This window comes from Scatophagus argus, chromosome 6, assembly GCF_020382885.2.
Source record: "Scatophagus argus isolate fScaArg1 chromosome 6, fScaArg1.pri, whole genome shotgun sequence".
NCBI classification, from domain to species: domain Eukaryota; kingdom Metazoa; phylum Chordata; class Actinopteri; family Scatophagidae; genus Scatophagus; species Scatophagus argus.
In genome coordinates this window covers 1,236,029-1,253,572 of record NC_058498.1, presented here as the reverse complement: position 1 = coordinate 1,253,572, position 17,544 = coordinate 1,236,029, and the positions used below count along the sequence as shown (strand labels likewise).

The window sequence follows — 17,544 nt, the reverse complement described above, 5'->3', positions numbered from 1 at the left end:
GAGGACAACCATCCTTACTGTGTGTGTGTGTGTGTGTGTGTGTGTTGTTTCTGTGTGTGTGTGTGTCGCTCTCTGCTCTCTCAGTTGGCTGAATGTTGGCTGTTTGTCCTGCGGACTCTGACTGAAGGTAAAAAAAACTCTCTTTTCTCTTTATTAAACACGAATTTTTCATCTTGAATGTTCGTGTGAAGATTCAGTAAAACTCAATAACGAGTTTCTCGGTGAACAAAATGATTTTTGTGTTCAGTTTTATTGAGCAGCGACTCTCTGATGCGTTCAGGTCAGCGCTCATCCGCTTCAGGGAACAAATCCGCTTTTTAATGGAAAATAAAAACATCAGAATCAGATGTCGTCTGACTTTCTTTAATTAATTTAAGCTGTGTAAAAAACCCGACTTGAATAAATCAGGAAGGTTTTGACTGCAAACAGACTCCGTTTATTTAAAACCTGTGAATCTGTTGTTAAAACGTCTCTCATCGAACCGAAGAGAAGAAAATCCGTTCCAGCACACGAAGTGGTTTTATTAACGATTCTTTCCTCTTCAAGCGAACTTCGTACAGAAACCTGCAGATTTCAAAGACGTGTTTCTAAAACGTGTTTGAAGGTTGCTTTGTGACGAGCTGATCAGAAGTCAGTTTAACTTTAAATGTTCTTCAGTCTGATCTCAAAGTGAAGATTCGACGATTTATTCACTCTCGTTTGAATTTAAGGGGTTTTTCCGCAGTCTGTTCCCTGGAAAAGAATAAAATTCATCTATTACAGAACAGGATTTCAGATAAAGACGAGATGTTTGAGGAGTTCAGAGGTTGTTTACAGGACGCTTGTTCCCTAATGAGCTGATGAGAAGCAAGTTTTTATCGGCTCAGTTTTGGTGAATCTTCTGTCAATCTTCAGTTCGGTCTTAAGTGAACATTTAAATGTTGATTTAAAGGTTTTATTAATTCCTCAGTGGGTTTCACAAATGTTTCTGCAGTTTGTCCTTTTAAAGTGTAAAATTGACAGATTTGAGGGAATCTGAGTGTTTGAGGTGTTCTTCAGAATGTCTGATCAAAAACCAGTTCCTGAAGTTTTTCTTGGACCAGTTTGTCTCTGACAGTAGTCTGTCTCTCTGCAGGATCATGTTCCCCACGAGCTGCAGGACTCTTCTGGTCTTCTTCTTCTTCCTCTGGTCCCCTTCAGGGTTACCTGATATGAAGGACTGAAGTTTGAGGACGCAGTGCTCCCTGCTGGACTCTTGCCACACCTGCAGGCCATGGCTGAGCCCAGCTACTCCGACCTGATCGCCAAACACTACAACTACACAGGCAAGTTCCGTAAAACGGAGCAGGACTCGGGTCTGAAGGCTGACTCGGTGGTCTTCATCATTGTGTGCTGCTTCATCATCCTGGAGAACATCCTGGTCCTGGCCACCATCTGGAGGACCAAGAAGTTCCACAAGCCCATGTACTATTTTATTGGGAACTTGGCGCTGTCCGACCTGCTGGCTGGCGTCGTCTACACCGCCAACATTCTGCTGTCAGGTGCCAACACCTACAAGCTGACCCCCACGCAGTGGTTCTTCAGGGAGGGCAGCATGTTTGTGGCGCTGGCAGCATCCGTCTTCAGCCTGCTGGCCATTGCCATCGAACGCCATCTCACCATGCTGAAGATGAAGCTGCACAACAACGGGAACACCTTCCGCGTCTTCCTGCTCATCAGCACCGTGTGGATGATCGCGGCGGTGCTGGGTGGCTTGCCAGTGATGGGCTGGAACTGCATCCAGAGCATGACGCAGTGCTCCACCGTCCTGCCACTGTACCACAAGACCTACATTCTGTTCTGCACCACTGTCTTCAGCATCATCCTCATGGCCATTGTGGTGCTGTATGCTCGCATCTACGCGCTTGTGCGCACTCGCAGTCGCAAACTTGTCTTTCGTAAGGTGTCCAACGGCCGTGGCAGCGCCAGCACCAACATCAAGAGCTCAGAGAAGTCGATGGCGCTGCTGAAGACCGTCATCATCGTCCTGAGCTGCTTCATTGCCTGCTGGGCGCCGCTCTTCATCCTTTTGCTGCTGGATGCAGCCTGCGAGACACTGAGCTGCCCGATCCTCTACAAGGCTGAGTGGTTCCTGGCGCTCGCTGTCCTCAACTCCGCCATGAACCCACTCATCTACACGCTGACCAGCAATGAGATGCGTCGTGCGTTCCTCAAGACCCTGCTGTGCTGCACTGCCTGCATCCGGCCGAACGCCAAGTTCACCGGGCCAATCATGGGGGCAGAGTTCAGCCGCAGCAAGTCGGATAACTCCTCCCACCCCAACAAGGAGGAGGCAGAGTACTCACCGAGGGAGACGACAGCGGCGTCCTCGGGAAACGTCGCCTCGTCGTCCTAAATGCTTTCCGGCAACTGAGTTGTAGAATTGTCGAGATGTAGTTTGTCTTTGTACAGGAAACAGGTGCAACTGATGCCAGGTGGCGTCACCACGAACAAACCTGAAACTTCAGCTGATCGATACTCACAGCGCTTATGGAGACTTTCAAGCTGGTTGAACTGGTACCAGTGAATCCTCAGATAGAGAAGGTCCATACTTTGTAAGAAGCTCACACCTGTAACGTGTCATCAAGTCAGTCAGAACGCATCAGCACACCTGGATGGTCAGCTGGTTTAACGGCTGGGACATTCAACCCCCCCAACTCACCCGTTCATGGGGATCCTGGTGGTCCAGGTCCATTGAGCCCACTCAAACCCTTGTGATGTTGGACGTTTCCCTGACTGGGCTCTTCAAGCGTGTTGAAGGTTCATAGCAGCTGCAGTAGTGAAGTATTGATGAGCAAAGGTCCATTTTGAAGAAGAATAACAGATCTGAGCTTCATAGAAAGTGTTGTTGATCCTTGTAGAAGAAGAACCTGACTTTATGCTGACCCTCTAAGAACAAGTAGAACCTGTAGCACTTAAAACACACAGCTGTCGAGTATTTAAGAAATACAAATTAATTCATGGAAATGTTTGTTTGTTCCCTCCACTCCCCCTAAAGAGAAACAACACATACGTGAAAACTCACTCCTGAATTCGGAGCTCAGGTGCTTCTCACAAACTGACAGAATTTGCATTAAAAATTTATATTAACAAATGAAGGAAAACAGCTGTTCTAGTGACGTTTTGACTCACAGGGAAAGATGAGAAAAAAGAAAAGTTGCACAGTCATGACTACGATTTACTGTCAGTGTTTCAGCCGCCTTCCAGACTTTGCAAACATCCTGTGTGTGTTGTCACCCTGAAACCAAACCCACATCCATGTAGTCAGCTGATGGTCAGATTTTATCCACGAGAAGGTGGCAGACTTGCTGAAACACTGACATTTATAAGTTGAACTTGATTACATAATTGTGGTTCTTCTGTCATTTACATAAAACAGATGCATTTACTGTCCCAGAGAAGCACCCGAACTTTGAATTGATGAGTTTTTGTTGTGAAATTTTTGTAAAAAATGTTAAGTGTACAAAAGTTGTAGAGACTGTTGGTCAGAATGTATTTTCTACTTCCTGTCTGTGATGTTGTTCTTGTCAGTAGTGACATCAGTGTAGTTGAATTAATTTATATTTGAAACCAGGAAGGAGAAAAAGCAGCATTTTGTTTATCAGATAAAAGAGAGAAGCTTTTGTTTTCTTCAGTCATGTTTCAGACATATGGAAGCTCATTTCTGCCGAGAAAAAGTATCAAAAGGTATAAAAAATTGAGGAACAAATAAAGAATAAACCCGCGGTTAGTGTGTAAGAATTAAAACGTTTTTACACTTAGACAAAGGTCAAAGATCCTGTATGTGTGACCTGGAAAACAGCAGAATCTCACCATAAGGGCCATTTAAAGTTTCATCTTTAGCTTTTGAGTCACACGAACTTCATCAGCAGACATCAAAGTCAAGACCAAACCGAACAGCCGGCCAACATGGACGAGAAGTCCTTAAGGTGCTCGGGAAAAAAATGGAAGTTGAAACATCTTCAGTTTTATGACATTTAGACTCATGTGATACGACTGAAAGCTCCAGGAGATCTACTAAACAGACCTGAAACTCTCATGTTACTCTTCATATAACTAACCAAGGAAAAACCTGTGATTCTCTTTCCCATAAACTCATTTTTATTTTTCATGTTACTGCTGAGAACTTAACATCTCATCTCATCATCATCATCATAATCATCACGGTCATCATAAGAATAATAATAATAATGAAAAAAACTTTTGGCAGAAATGGGCTTCCAAACAGATCAGACCTCCTTCTCCTCAGTTTCCATTGTCTCTCAGGATCTGATCAATTAATCCATTAATTCCCGTGTTTATCAGTTTGCTGACATCCAGCCTGAACGCCCTGTCTGTCTGTCTGTCTGTCTGTCTGTCTGTCTGTCTGCCTGCCTGCACTGTTTAACTCCTGAATGTTGGTTTGTTAGCGCTTAATAAAGACAGAAATAGAAACACATGGTTTGCTTTTGAGAACAAATCACATACAAGAAGCTTTTCGTCAGGCAGGCTTCAGAGCGTTGCTGTAACAGTTAACATCTGAGACTAAAAGAAGCCCAACAGAATGACTGATCTTAAAACAAGGTCAGCGTTGAGAGCTTTTAGTGTAAGAACAGCAGAGTCCGGGTTTCAGAATCAAGCTTTGTGGACGGGCTGAGGTGTGCGGTTTGATCGTGTCCTGGACCTGAGCCATTCGCAGCTCAGCAGGTGAGTCCCACGGTCCTGATGTAGTCACTGCAGAGGTCTGATGAGGTCTGGACCTGAAGGTCTGGACCTGAAACTGTGCCGCTTCCTGACTGAGGACCAGACATGACTTCCGTGTGGTGGAGGCCAATGAGAACTTCACTGTTTCATTTCATCGTGTTGGTCTTATTCCTTCAGCAGATGGAGCTGCTCAGTCGTCATGGAGGGGAAGAAGAGGAGGAGGAAGGAGAGGCAGAGGATGATGAGAGGTGGTGTGTGTTTTGTTTCTACTCATGCTGTGAGTGTGCTGCCTCCCTGTGGTCACATCACATCAAAGTCTACACCACCTGCAGGACAGAAGAAGAACAGCAGCAGCTCTTTGTTTGTCATGTATGGGCTTTTAATTGGAATTTTCCATAGACGTAACTAAACATACTGTACACAACTGAGGGTCCAGATGCTGGAATTCATCCACCGCCAAACTTTTGTGACGTGTCTAATATCCTTCAAATTTAAATACTCCAGCTGTGTTGAGACCAAACTCAAAACTGATTTCAGTTATATGAAGTTAATCGAACAAGAGGAGTTTAAGCAGAAAAACCTTTCATAATCAGAATCAGAATCAGAATTGTCTTTACTGCCATGCAAGTGAAGACGTTTCACATTACTAAGATTGGTGCATACATAGAACGTAAGAACGAGTAACATGTAATAATAGGATAAAATATAGGATAAGATAAAATAGAATGAAGTAAAACAAAATAAAATAAGTAAAATAAATATGGTTCTGGAGGTAGTACAAAAGTGAGGTAGTACAGTATGGTGCAAGTAGGTGAGGTAAACAAATGGTCAGCAGGTGGGTCATGACATGAGCACAGATCAGTTCCTGTACTGAAGTAACCAAAGTGCAGAGCAACATGTTAGACAGCTGGTGTTCAACAGTCCAACAGCACAGGGGAAGAAGCTGTTCATGTGGCGTGAGGTTTTGGTCCGAATGGACCGTAACCTCCTGCCTGAACTTCTCAAAGAGTCCATGTCCAGGGTGAGAAGGGTCAGCTGTGGTCCGACCTGCACGCCTCAGAGTCCTGGAGGTCTACAGGTCTCTGAGAGATGGAAGGCTGCAGCCCATCACCTTCTCTGTGGTGGTCTGAGCTTGTCCCTGGCAGTGGACCCAGCGTACCACACGGTGATGGAGGAGGTGAGGATGGACTCAGTGATGGATCATGTTACAGATGCTCTTTAATATGGCATCATGACATTTGATGAAACACAAATTCACCGATGCAAACAAAGCAGAAGTAAAATTATTTGTTCAGAAAGACAATTAATTTAAAAAATGATCGTCTTTCTTGACGTTGTCTGTCTCAGTAAACTGAACCTCTGGGCTTTGGACAAACAGTCCATCAGTAAACACGAGTTAATGTGTAAACCAAACAGGGGTCAGTCTGTCCATCTGTCCGTCAGTGATCGTCTGAACTTCAGGAGCGTCTGATGGATCCGATTCTGTTCTTCACTCTGTCGCTCTGCTGTGAGTCCATTCTTTCAGTTTCCTCCAGCTGTTCACATCTGGACAGAAAAACTTGATTTGTCTGTTTTTAAAACAAAAACAGGAAAAAACAAAAACGTCTGAACACCATTTAATCTTGGAACAGTGAACATCATAATGTGTTAATTAATCTTACAGTGCGGTCGGTTGCCAGGTTTTCTGTTTCCTTTAGGAAGAAAACGTGACCAACTGTGTCTGTTTAAGACCATCACATGTCATCAGTTGACTTCCTTTTCGTCTCTGACTGGTTGACAGGGTGGACGGCTGCTGCGAGGTCGACATGGAGCGGTGAGTAAAGTGTCCATGTCCAACACGTCAGGCTTCACTTAAAAAACTGCACTTTTTATTTGTGAACGGCTGAGCCTTTCAAGGAGAGGGAGGACCTGTCAGGACACACATGTCCTATCTGTCCTCTCAGCACATGTCCTGTCTGTCCTCTCAGCACATGTCCTGTCTCTGCAGAGGTACCCAAGCTGATAGTGAGCTCCCATGAGATCGAGGATGGAGAGACGGTGAAGCTCACCTGTATTCTCCCTATTGACTACAGAGGAGGAGACTGTCGCCTGTTCAGACAGAATTCTCAAAGCCCCTTCAAACTGAAGACGGCGACTGAGTACTCCTGTGACTTCTACCTGACCTCCCAACAGCTGCTGGGACCACAGCCGGTGGGCAGCCGTGTCTACCTCCAGTGTGACTATCACCTGCAGCAGTACACCTCAGTGTTGAGCGACAGCCACGGTGTGACCGTGTGGGGTGAGAGGAGCGCTTTACGCACTTGAACGGAGAATCAGGACTTATGTAGTTAGATCCTGTTGTGTTCCTCCGGTAGCTTCCAGGCTCGGCTCGGCTTGTTGTGATTCACAGGTCAAAGTTCTCCAAAGCTGACAGCAGTGATTGATGTGAAATGAATTCATTTTAAAATGCTGCTCAAGCCTTTAAAGGTTTAGTGGTGAGGATCCAGTGGTCCCTCTTGGTTTGTCTGTTCTGGGCCACTGTAGAAACATGCTGTAGCAACATGGTGGACTGCCCCTGTAGATACTAAAGGTTTCAGGTGATTGGACGCACCTGTGCCCCTAAACCCCGCACACACTGAGACACTTCAAAACTGACGTGCATCAACATTCACATGCGGTCATGAATGTTCGGGCTGCATGTCAACTCACAACAAAAACACAACGGCGACAACGGGGACAATATCCTTTGGGCTTTGGTCCCTGGTTCTGCATTGACCCACGTCTATTGGTGATCTCTCCAACAGGCAGCTGTCCCAGTCCTGCTTTGTCTGTCGGCCGGCGCTTTGTCTCGCCTGACGACAGCGTGGAGGTCACCTGCTCTCCGCCGCTGCGCTCCGTCCACAGGTGTCTCTTCTACAGAGACGAAGTCATCGTTGCACGGGGGTCATGCAGCAGAAACATCACTGGCAAGGAGCTCGCCATCTGGGAGAAAAGCACCATGCTGCTTCCTGTCAACCTCACCTGCAGATACATGCCTTATGAACACCTGTACATCCTCTCAAAGCCCAGCAACCACAACCTGTTGTTCGTCGTCGGTAAGAAACTAAATTCATGAGTCACATTCACAGGAGGGTGGAGGCCCTAAAGTCACACCACAATATTGGTCAGCAATTTATTGTCACTCTCATCTTAAGCTAACACCTATCCACAGCTCAAGGCTGGGCCAGCCACTGAGGTCAGTGCTCAGTGTGAACAGGGTCAGAGTTTTCAGTCCTCGTGTTTTCTGTCTGAACTCTGGCTGCTGTGGTTTCATGTCTCTGAGGTTTGTTTGCAGACGCGACTCAGGCATCCTCGCCGGTCGAATGCAGAGTCTCAGTGGAGGACGAGCAGCTGGTGGCGTTCGGGGGCGGCAGCTGGACCTTTGCTGGTGCAGATGGACCGACGGTTACCATTCAGGTGACAAACGGCAGCCTGACGTTCAACGAGACCTGCAGCACCGGATCAAAGTGATGCGCGCTGGCCCAGAGATCTGAGTCCTGATCGGTCTGCTGGGCTGTGAGAAGGCCATGAAGCTGCATTACCTTCAGTTATTACTGGTAATATTAACAGATAATTTCATGCAATTTTAAGAGAGCAAGCTGTTTAATTAATTGGATGTAATAATGTGTGTCAAAGTATTTTCCCTCTGAGAGATTTTTTCTGTAAAATGTACCGATTATATTGACAGAATCAATAATCTGGCTTTCCACTGACGTTTTTTCAAAATAAAAGGGCATGATTGTTTGTTTCACAAATTAATGCTGAGCTGCAAAGTAAACCAGATGGCTGAAATGCATTTTGTTTGAAATATGTTTGTAACAGCTTTCCTATAAGCCGCCTGCTGTTACTGGGCGGGCGGATAATTGACGACCTCAAACGATTTCCGATCTCCGTGGATTTTCTTGCTTCTTTTATGTACAACATTAGTATTCAGATTGACACAGTTTACCTCCTTTACTGCTGTGACCACGGTCAAAAACACTTTACACTTCCCCTGGCAGCAACACCTCTGGCCCTCGCAGCCTTCCGGTTAATAAGCACTTCCGCTGGCCTTTACCGGCAAATGCCACCCAGTGTTCAAAACGTGCATTACAGCTCAGTCATTATCACAGGAACACAAAAAGGGAAAACAGGCCCTTACATTCCGGCCACTTCACAGAGAACCGTGTGAAGACCATCATCCTCCAAAGTCTGCTGATTCAAAACAAAGTTATGCAGCTTTTTAATCATCTGAATCACACGCTCCCATTTGCTACCGTAATGTGATGCAGCCGGTGGATTTAAACTCCTCTTGATTCCATGTTGAAGAAGAGCTCCCTGTATTTTCCTCTGGTTTAACTTGTCAAGAGCCTCCCTCAAATCCCCTTTTGCACCAACAAAATTGTCAACAAGCCGCCGTTAGCTCCAGATGTGGGATGGTTACCGTACTCGTTTAAGTGGTGTAACTCTTGCCTTGCCGACCATACCCATATTTGCTTGCATCAGAAAAGTGGTGCAATTGGGCTAGTGTGGGCTGCCCCAAAATCCTTTGGCTTGATGTACCTTTTGATTTTGAACTCTTTAAGCAACCTCTCCCAGCATTGCTGTATCTGTTGGAGCAAGTTGTCTTCTCCTGCAAAGCTCCTGAAGCAAGACTTTGCCAGGTAGGACAGTTGGGGCAATAAACCCCAAAGGGTCGTACACAGAGCTAATCAGTGACAGCATGCCACACCTAGTACAAGAGTTTTCATTTACCTGCATCTTGAACTGAAAGGTGTTGCTCTCAATGCACCATTGCAAGCCTAGGGCACACTCTGAGGGAAGATGATCTCGATCCAAATCTAGATCCTTTAAATCCTCAGTCGAATACCGGACATAAAGTATTTTTTTGCAGATGATAGACACCATGATATGGAATGTACCATACCATTCCTTCTTCACGGTTCAACTGATGAAGGGGTACCTTTTCTGTGAACCCTTTACCGGTGACATTTGTGAAGAAATTTGCATATTCACGATGAAACGGCTCGTTCTCTCAAATGTTCTCTTGAGGCCAGATATCCTCTGCTTGGCGACAGACAGATTGTTGGGAAGAAAGAGCTGCTTCTTCCTAAAGGACATTTTTACAATGTAGTGTCCATTCAACAGTTTTGCAGAGTTGTTTGCGATTTCCAGGAACCTCATGTCCTCCCTTGAGATTTCATTGTCTTTGTAAGTTCTTTCGTTAAAATCATGCATATACCGGTTGCTTAGCAACTCCTCCAGCTTGCAAACGGAAATCTTACTCACAGTGGCAACAGCCAGTCCGGCCTCTTGGCTAGTGGTACTGCTGCCTCTAACAGGTCCATTACGGACCCATCCCAGCACTGTCTTTACAGCGCATGGGCCACCTCCACGACTGTGGACTATTTCACAGGGTTTAAGTAGCCCAGGACCACTGCTACCAATCAACAAGTCACCATCAGCCTTAATGTGAGGGACTTGGATGTATGACAAATATGGCCACTGTGCCAGGTCTTCCTCAGTGATGATGTTGTCCATCGTTACTGGCATTTTACTTTGAGTAAGTACCTCTGGTAGTTGATAACAGCACTCTCGGATTCACAATCGTTGTCAGACATAAATTCTGCAACATTTTTTCTCAAACTACTTGCTTTATTTAGTTGAGCCCTTCTGTTGCTTTGCAACTTTTCCAGCTACTCCATCGCACAATGCTCTGCTGGTTGGTTTAGTAACCCGTTTGGATGTGACCGTTTTAGTTTCCCCGTGGTCGTTTGAGTCTTTCGTCCTTCTAAACTCCATTGTCCGTACAGCCATTCGCAGCGACAGCCTCAGCGGGCAAGTCGAAAAGGTCGTCATCCATGTCGATGTTTGCCATAGCAACGACCGCGCAAAGAAGCGATCGTTGCTATGGCACACATGGCGACGAATCCATTTGTTTCCACTTGGCTACCAAGCTTGGGTTTACGTTCGTAAACGTGTGCACATAAGATAAAAATGGCCATTAACGATTAAGTAGCGCTACTCGTACCTCGTGAGGAAGACTCACAGCTGATCGGGGTCCAATCCGGTCCTGCTGAGTCCAGAGTCATGGCCGCCGCCGAGTTCCATTCCGGCGACTCGACGTCCTGTCCACCGCCTTTCGCGATCCAATCGGCGTCCTGTTGGATGCCTGCTTTGCCGCAGCTCGGATCCGTCGAGTCGGCGTCCTACATCCCGCAGCGCTTTCGCAAACGAGTCACTGATCCAATGCACGGAACCTCGACAACCGTCACTTGCTGACTAAGCGCATCGATACGTTTCAGTCGAAGCAGGTTTTTGACTTTGTGTAACAGCTTTCCCATAAGCCGCCTGCTGTTACTGGGCGGGCGGATAATTGACGCGCCACTGGTTTACCTGTACGTACCAGACACAAAAATGACCTCAAACGATTTCCGATCTCCGTGGATTTTCTTGCTTCTTTTATTTACAACATTAGTATTCGGATTGACACATAACGCAGTTTACCTCCTTTACCGCCGTGACCACGGTCAAAAACACTTTACACTTCCCCTCGCAGTCTTCCGGTTAACAAGCACTTCCGCTGGCCTTTACCGGCAAATGCCACCCAGTGTTCAAAACGTGCATTACAGCTCAGTCATTATCACAGGAACACAAAAAGGGAAAACAGGCTCCCTTTTTTTTTTTTTTAAACTTTGGATCAATAGTCTTGTCTAATGTCTCTGGTAGTGATAAACTCAAAGAATGATCACCGACTGCCATCAGTAGTAATCGCAGTAAGTTTCAAGCAGGACCACGATCCATGGGAACCTGCGAGACGAGAAAGCACAAGGACTCCTGGGAAGAAGCGGAGTTAATAACATAAATGAGTGCAGAAGGAGAGTGAAGCTCAGTGCATCATGGGAGATCCCCGGCAGTCTAAGCCTACAGCAGCATAACAAGGGGCGGGTCTCTATCAAAGAGGAAAGCTAAACGTGGAGAGGGTGTCCGCCTCGTTAAACAGTGAGCTCAGAGTGAAGTTCAACACCACAGACGTAAAACTTGTCTGAAAACCTGCCAACATAAAATTATCTGCACAGACATGACACACGAGTGATGACAGCAAAATCTTTCTGATCGGTCTGAAGCTTTAAAGGCTGATTAAACTTTATTGACAACATAAAGAGATTTAAGTCATCCATCTTTGTTTTAATAACAAAAAGCTCCAGTTTTTTTCATTTAATTTTCTTACAGCAGTTCAGTGATTTACTGAGCATCATTGAAACTCAACAGAATCAAACATATTAACACAAACGTCTTCATTTCTCTGAATGTGATCTAAACACAAAGCGTTTCTACATGCTGTTTCTGCAAAGCACTCCAGCATGAAAACATTCAACTAAAAACAAATAAAATGATTTTAAAAATACAGAAACACAAATGCACGTGTACGTCGAGTGAAAGACGTCCGAGCTGCGTCTCGTCCCACGATCCTCTGCAGCTCTGAAGCAAAAAACTAAAAACAAATAAGACAAAGGAGGACAGCAGCGTCCACACTGTGAACAGATGTTGAAGACATCACACTCCTTTCTGTGCTGAGAAAAATGCTCATTTGTGTCACCGTTTATCAGTCAATCCTGATCCTGTGCTTCTGTTTCCAACTGATTTCTTTACTCGTCCGTCCGTCAGTCAGTCAGTCAGTCAGTCAGTCAGTCCTGCATCACACTGAATGAATGTGCTGAGACTGGACTGCACTAAGACAGCCAGTACAGACCGACCCGGTGTCTTTCATTAGTGTCTTCCTGTCTGGTAAACATCTGTCCGACTCCACAAACCGACGATCAGACAACCTGCAGCATGATGACATCACTGTGACATCATCAGGCCAAATGATTTCATTGTGTTCACGTGACTTTCCTCTGCGTCACTTTGTAAACTCAGAATGTTTGTACCTGAGTGTGTACAGGTGTGCTCAGCGTGTTCGGGTCCTCACCTCACTGTTTGGAGCTCGACTTGAACTCCTGCTGAGCCTGAAACACATGCAAACACACCAGAACAAACACAAGCTTCAGATTCTTACAGGACGAGTTTCCTGTATGCAAGGCGTGACGTCACAGGCCGCCACACGAGTTTCTGGCAAAGAAAACCCGCGCACACGTTTCTCTCAGCTTTCCTTTTGAAATCATCAAGTGCTTGTTGTTACTGCTTGCTGCATACATTACTGCTACATATTACATTGTTAGAAACACTCAACATTTACTGACCAAGTAGCTGCCGGTGTGGAAGCCACACATGTACCACAGCATCAACATGCTGGAGGTGGCGCTGAAGCTCTTGGACTCCTTCTCTCCAAACATCCAGAGAGGAGGAGGAGGGGGGATGAAAGACCCAGGGTCCTGGACAGGGAGGCAACGCGTCAACAAACAAAGTATTATCAGTATTAACCGGTTTAGCAAGTATTTGCGGGTTAGCTTTTACCCCCGAGCTCGACTGAGGAGGAGGAGGGAACGGAGGGAAGTAAGGAAAGCTTTGATTGGTTGGTCTCTCTGCTCCTCTGCTCTTCTCTTCTGCGTCTTTGTCCACTTTACTCTGACTGCTGGATTTCTCTTTCACCTGCTGACACACAAAATCAAGCAAACACGTCAAAGCAGGATTTTCGTGGAGGTCGTCCTTCACAAGACAACACCTCTCACGGCCAGCAACACGAGCTCCAGGATCAGAGAGCTGATTGGTCATTGGAGGTGCTTTTACATGTTTTAATCTGTATCGTGAACAGCATCAGTGACCATGGAGATGTACCCCGGTAAGAAGGGAAACATCATCGCAGCCCAGAGTTAACACTTAAGTTACCCCACGAACAACGAATCCATGCCAAGCAAACCAAGCATGAAATCACTTGACTCACAGGGAACTCGCTGATTGGACAGTGTCAGTGATGTCATCAATCAGAGGCACATGAAAAGTAAGTTGTGGTCACTGACAGGAGGTCAGTGCTGCAGGCTGCCCACCAACCAGCAGGATGTATTCACATCTAACGTCACTCAGCAGTGGAAGAGACCGAGTCAGATTATTCTCCAGCTTCATCCTCTCTACAAACCCTATGAGACTCACCCAGGAAGAGTTCTGCTGATCATCTCTCCATGGTGACCTCCTCTCTCCTCCTCGCTCCCTCTGGTTCTCCTCTCTCCTGCTCCTCCTCCAGTCACTGCTGCTTCCACTGGACTTCCAGCTGCTGCCCTGCAGAATCAACGAAACACAGCAGAGTTAATATGATCATGTCACAATTCCCCAAATCCATAATTTGGTTTGACTTTTGACTGTAAGGCTGCAGGGGTTCTGGCCTTTACTTTGGCTGCAGTCGCTCTGCTAGGCCCGTGGAGCTCATCAGGGGTCAGCAGGCTGCTGACTTCCTGTTCCTCCTCATTGTTGTAGTCGTCGAAGCGAACGCGGCAACGCTGACCTTTGACCCACAGAATCACAGCCGGATAAACCAGACCGTCCTCTGAATACACGGCCCGACACCGAGAACCGGGTTTCCATTCCTGACCCACAGAAAACATTTACCGAAGCCACTGTCACCATTTATATTTGTTGTATATTTGTTTTAAATTTTAAAGTTTACTTTAAAATGTACAACACAGGTTACATGTTATTCATACAGTACCCATGGTAATATACTGCACCATTTTAATGGCACTTTTAAGGGACAATTAATGGATTGAAATTTTTACATGACGTTGGAAATGAAGGTGGAAATTTGACTTCAGTTCACCAAGCACAAACATCATCAGTTAGATAACCAACAAACAGACCAGGACAAACCTGAGAATTCTGTGTTTGCAGAGCAGCTTCTGGGCTTTTGAGCGTGCTCAGTTCCACTTCCCCCTCGTTACCGTAGCCACTGAAACGGACTCTGCAGCGCTGTCCGTCCAGAGACATCACCGTAGCTGGATACAGCCGGCCGTCCTCAGACCAGACCGCCCGACACTGAGCACCCACCACCCACTGACAGACAGACAGACAGACAGAGATGCATGTTCTTTAAGACTGAAATCATCAGTCAATCAATCAGACTGGATTATTATTCAACGATTCATAATGCATTTAATAATAATATTTCCTTGTTAGCCACATTTTTCTGTTCAGTTTCAGTTCAGATTAGTTTATTTATATGGCGCCAATTCACAACAAAAGATATCTCATGACACTTTCCAATTTGAGCAGGTCTAGACCAAACTCTGTAATTAAATTGTAAATAGAGGGAGCCCAACATTCCCCCTTGAGCAAGCACTTGGCAACAGTGGAGAGGAAAAACTGCCTTTTAGAAGGCAGAAACCTCAGAGCAGACCCCGACTCAAGATGGGCGGCCATCTGCCTTGACCGGTTGGGTTGAGAGAGAGAGAGAGAGAGAGAGAGAGAGAGAGCACAAGCAGAGATGCATAGCAGCAGTAATAATACCAGAAGTATCGAAATGTAGATAATGACAATGAAGTATACAGAAGGTATTATGGTGATTTTGATAACAATAGTAGTAACAATAATGGTAGTAGCTGTACTGAGTCGTAACAGATTTAAATCAGATTATGACTAAACAGTAGTAATCGCAGTAGGTTTTGAGCAGGACGACAGCAGGACCGCAGCAGGAGGTCCAGTCATGATCGCTAGGAATCTGCGGGACAAGAAAGCACAGGGACTCCAGGGAAGAAGTTGAGTTAGTAATATGCATTAATGGGACATGAATGTGTGCAGAAGGAGAGGGAGAGGAAGAAAGAGCTCAGTGCGTCATGGGAGGACCCCCGGCAGTCTAAGCCTATAGGCCTAGGCCAGCCCTAACTATAAGCTTTATCAAAGAGGATAAAGAGGATCTCTTTAATGTAAGCCTGCTCTGACCTGTGTGTACAGTCATTACCTTTGACTCGGTACTGGACGATTCAGCTGCAGGTTCAGAGACCGTCTGTCCATCCAGCTGTCCATCTTCCTGTTCCAGCTTCTGTTTGCAGTCCGTCTCCTCTGAGGCCGCAGTCACATCCTGTACACACACAGAAACACACAAATATCACCGTATCATACGAGTACAGGACCTGATGGGTCCAAACTGAAATGTTGCCAACATTATATGCAACATAAGATGGTTTGAAATGATCTTCACTTCGACATGCGGCTTTGGCTCTTCTACCAAAACGAGTTCTTCTTCTTTCTTTTAAATACACAGTGTGCTGTAGTTAAATGCTGATCAGTTCATTTTCTACACGCCGAATGTACGTGCATACCAAACTGATCTGCAGACAGTCTCAGGCCGTTTTCCATCATGTATGGATCATTACGTACAACAAGTTTTTAAAAGCCCGTTCGCCAATGAAACGTTAAAAACGTCCCAGTCGAGTCAGCCCGGGCGACAGTTAGAGTAAAGGGCAGCCGGTGATTCAGTTACAGTAACAACAAATATTGTCACACACGTAGGAAACAGTCTGCGTGTATTACATTTCTATCATACTTTTAGCAAGTATTAAAATTATTAGAACTTAGAATGTAGTTCGGTGGACTTTTCCCTCCCAAACACTAACATTAGCTCTACCGCCGCCTGCTGAAAGCTCCGTAAAGTTACAGTTAAGTGTTACCAAAAAATTTATTTGTTTATTTGTTGCACTCTATTTATTACAGTTGCGCAAAAACTATGAGACCTAAACTTTAAAACAAACCTGTGAAATTTGCAAGGTGGTTTCAAAGGCTTCTGTGAGCAAAATTTCGTCTTTGACAGCCGCAGTAACGAACTCCTGCTGAGAAAAGGTTTAAGCATTAGCATGTGACGGGAAAGCGTTGGCTAACAAACAAGCTAACATCAAAACTAAACAACGTTAGCCAAACTGCCTGCTCGCCCGGGTTGTGTTATTTAACCGCTAAGTTGGTAGCTAGCTAGTCAGCTAATCAATTAGCTGATTGGTTAGCGGACCTTTTCCATTTGCGACCAGGTCCTCGGTGTCAGTTTTCTAAATTAATGGAAATAATAATAAGTTGATAAAAACGTACCGGCTCCACGGGTCCTCGGAGAACACTGTTTTCTGTCAGTTCAGTCATGACTGTCAATAGTTAAAGGAAAAGTCATTACACAAAGATTAAGATTTAGCCGCAACTACCACACCTGCGTCAAGGTAACCGGATGTGAGGAGAGAGCCTCCGTTTGGACCTTTCAAAATAAATTTATTTTCAAGAAGACACGTGGTCAACAAAGAAATATTTACTGTTTACTGTCCTTAAAACGAAATTCTTTACATATCTAATTTTTAATTAGAAAAACTTTAGATACATTACAACCACTAATGTAAAACCTTAAAAGCAAGACCATATGTTTGTTATTTAAAAGACCTGAAAAGGGTATAAGAAGAAGTGTACAAGAAGAGATAAGTTTATTATCCTGAAATGTGCTCCTCTGTTCAGACTGATGTTGAAACAGAATATTTGTGTCTGGTGGAGTGATGCAGTTAAAGAGCAAATGGCTGCCATTATTAAAGAAGAAGTCACAACTCTGATTTATTCTTCTGATTACCTCACAAACATTAAGCGACTGGATCCAGTCCTTGAATTTCATTGAAATTGTGATCATTTGGGCTGAAATCAACCAAACCTGACAATGAATTCTGACCAGTTTGATGCTTTAACATTGGGACTAAAGAGGCAAAAAGCTGGTTTAATCTCTAACATGTTCCATTTTATTCAAGTTTCGTTCAAAAACTGAATCTGGAAAGTAATTAAAGTTAATGTAGTGAAGTAAAATTTTCCTCTGAACGTTGTGGAGGGATAAAGTAGCAGATACGTACCTCAAACTTGTACTTCAGTATCGTACTTGAGTATATACAATTAGTTACTTCC

The 17,544-nt window shown here is 45.1% G+C and overlaps 3 protein-coding genes across 15 annotated transcripts; 2 read left to right on the top strand and 1 right to left on the bottom strand.

Annotated features, from left to right (window-relative positions):
- Nucleotides 1-58: 58 nt before the first annotated feature.
- On the top strand, nt 59-2,701 carry s1pr1 (sphingosine-1-phosphate receptor 1). The gene is made up of 2 exons (XM_046392632.1): nt 59-127; nt 1,115-2,701. The coding sequence occupies exon 2, from the start codon at nt 1,253-1,255 to the stop codon at nt 2,372-2,374; it is 1,122 nt and encodes a 373-aa protein (XP_046248588.1). The 5' UTR covers nt 59-127; nt 1,115-1,252; the 3' UTR covers nt 2,375-2,701.
- Nucleotides 2,702-5,719: 3,018 nt separating this feature from the next.
- Nucleotides 5,720-8,389, top strand: LOC124061194. Of its 5 annotated transcripts, XM_046392826.1 has the most exons (6): nt 5,720-5,878; nt 6,118-6,208; nt 6,482-6,514; nt 6,689-6,979; nt 7,485-7,775; nt 8,015-8,389. In XM_046392826.1, exons 2-6 carry the CDS (start codon nt 6,172-6,174, stop codon nt 8,188-8,190), a joined length of 828 nt encoding a protein of 275 aa, XP_046248782.1. In that variant the 5' UTR covers nt 5,720-5,878; nt 6,118-6,171; the 3' UTR covers nt 8,191-8,389. The 5 variants fall into 5 exon arrangements, with proteins under 5 accessions (XP_046248782.1, XP_046248781.1, XP_046248785.1 ...); XM_046392825.1 differs by lacking the exon at nt 5,720-5,878 and having other exon boundaries at nt 6,116-6,208; nt 6,365-6,514; XM_046392829.1 differs by lacking the exon at nt 5,720-5,878 and having other exon boundaries at nt 6,120-6,208; nt 6,672-6,979.
- Nucleotides 8,390-11,820: 3,431 nt separating this feature from the next.
- Nucleotides 11,821-16,864, bottom strand: LOC124061149 (survival of motor neuron protein-like). 9 transcript variants are annotated; one of them, XM_046392721.1, is made up of 10 exons: nt 16,705-16,864; nt 16,377-16,451; nt 15,587-15,706; nt 14,500-14,682; nt 14,019-14,219; nt 13,789-13,914; nt 13,156-13,293; nt 12,942-13,073; nt 12,671-12,707; nt 11,821-12,193 (listed from the first exon to the last, which is right to left on the bottom strand). In XM_046392721.1, exons 1-9 carry the CDS (start codon nt 16,750-16,752, stop codon nt 12,672-12,674), a joined length of 1,059 nt encoding a protein of 352 aa, XP_046248677.1. In that variant the 5' UTR covers nt 16,753-16,864; the 3' UTR covers nt 11,821-12,193; nt 12,671. The 9 variants fall into 9 exon arrangements, with proteins under 9 accessions (XP_046248677.1, XP_046248678.1, XP_046248675.1 ...); XM_046392722.1 differs by having other exon boundaries at nt 13,156-13,290; nt 16,377-16,454; nt 16,705-16,861; XM_046392719.1 differs by having other exon boundaries at nt 11,821-12,546; nt 12,630-12,707; nt 16,377-16,454; nt 16,705-16,860.
- Between the last annotated feature and the right edge of the window lie 680 nt (nt 16,865-17,544).

What these genes read in the sequence shown, in the direction of transcription:
- s1pr1 (XM_046392632.1), top strand. Translation starts at nt 1,253, where the DNA reads ATGGCTGAGCCCAGCTACTCCGACCTGATCGCCAAACACTACAACTAC.
- LOC124061194 (XM_046392825.1), top strand. Translation starts at nt 6,439, where the DNA reads ATGTCATCAGTTGACTTCCTTTTCGTCTCTGACTGGTTGACAGGGTGG. An exon ending in TGCGAGGTCGACATGGAGCG is followed by an intron (nt 6,515 to 6,688) that starts GTGAGTAAAGTG and finishes CTGTCTCTGCAG; the next exon opens with AGGTACCCAAGCTGATAGTG. An exon ending in CAACCTGTTGTTCGTCGTCG is followed by an intron (nt 7,776 to 8,014) that starts GTAAGAAACTAA and finishes GTTTGTTTGCAG; the next exon opens with ACGCGACTCAGGCATCCTCG.
- LOC124061149 (XM_046392719.1), bottom strand. Translation starts at nt 16,752, where the DNA reads ATGACTGAACTGACAGAAAACAGTGTTCTCCGAGGACCCGTGGAGCCG. An exon ending in CGACTGCAGCCAAAGTAAAG is followed by an intron (nt 13,915 to 14,018) that starts GCCAGAACCCCT and finishes TTGATTCTGCAG; the next exon opens with GGCAGCAGCTGGAAGTCCAG. An exon ending in ATCAGCAGAACTCTTCCTGG is followed by an intron (nt 13,294 to 13,788) that starts GTGAGTCTCATA and finishes TTTGTGTGTCAG; the next exon opens with CAGGTGAAAGAGAAATCCAG.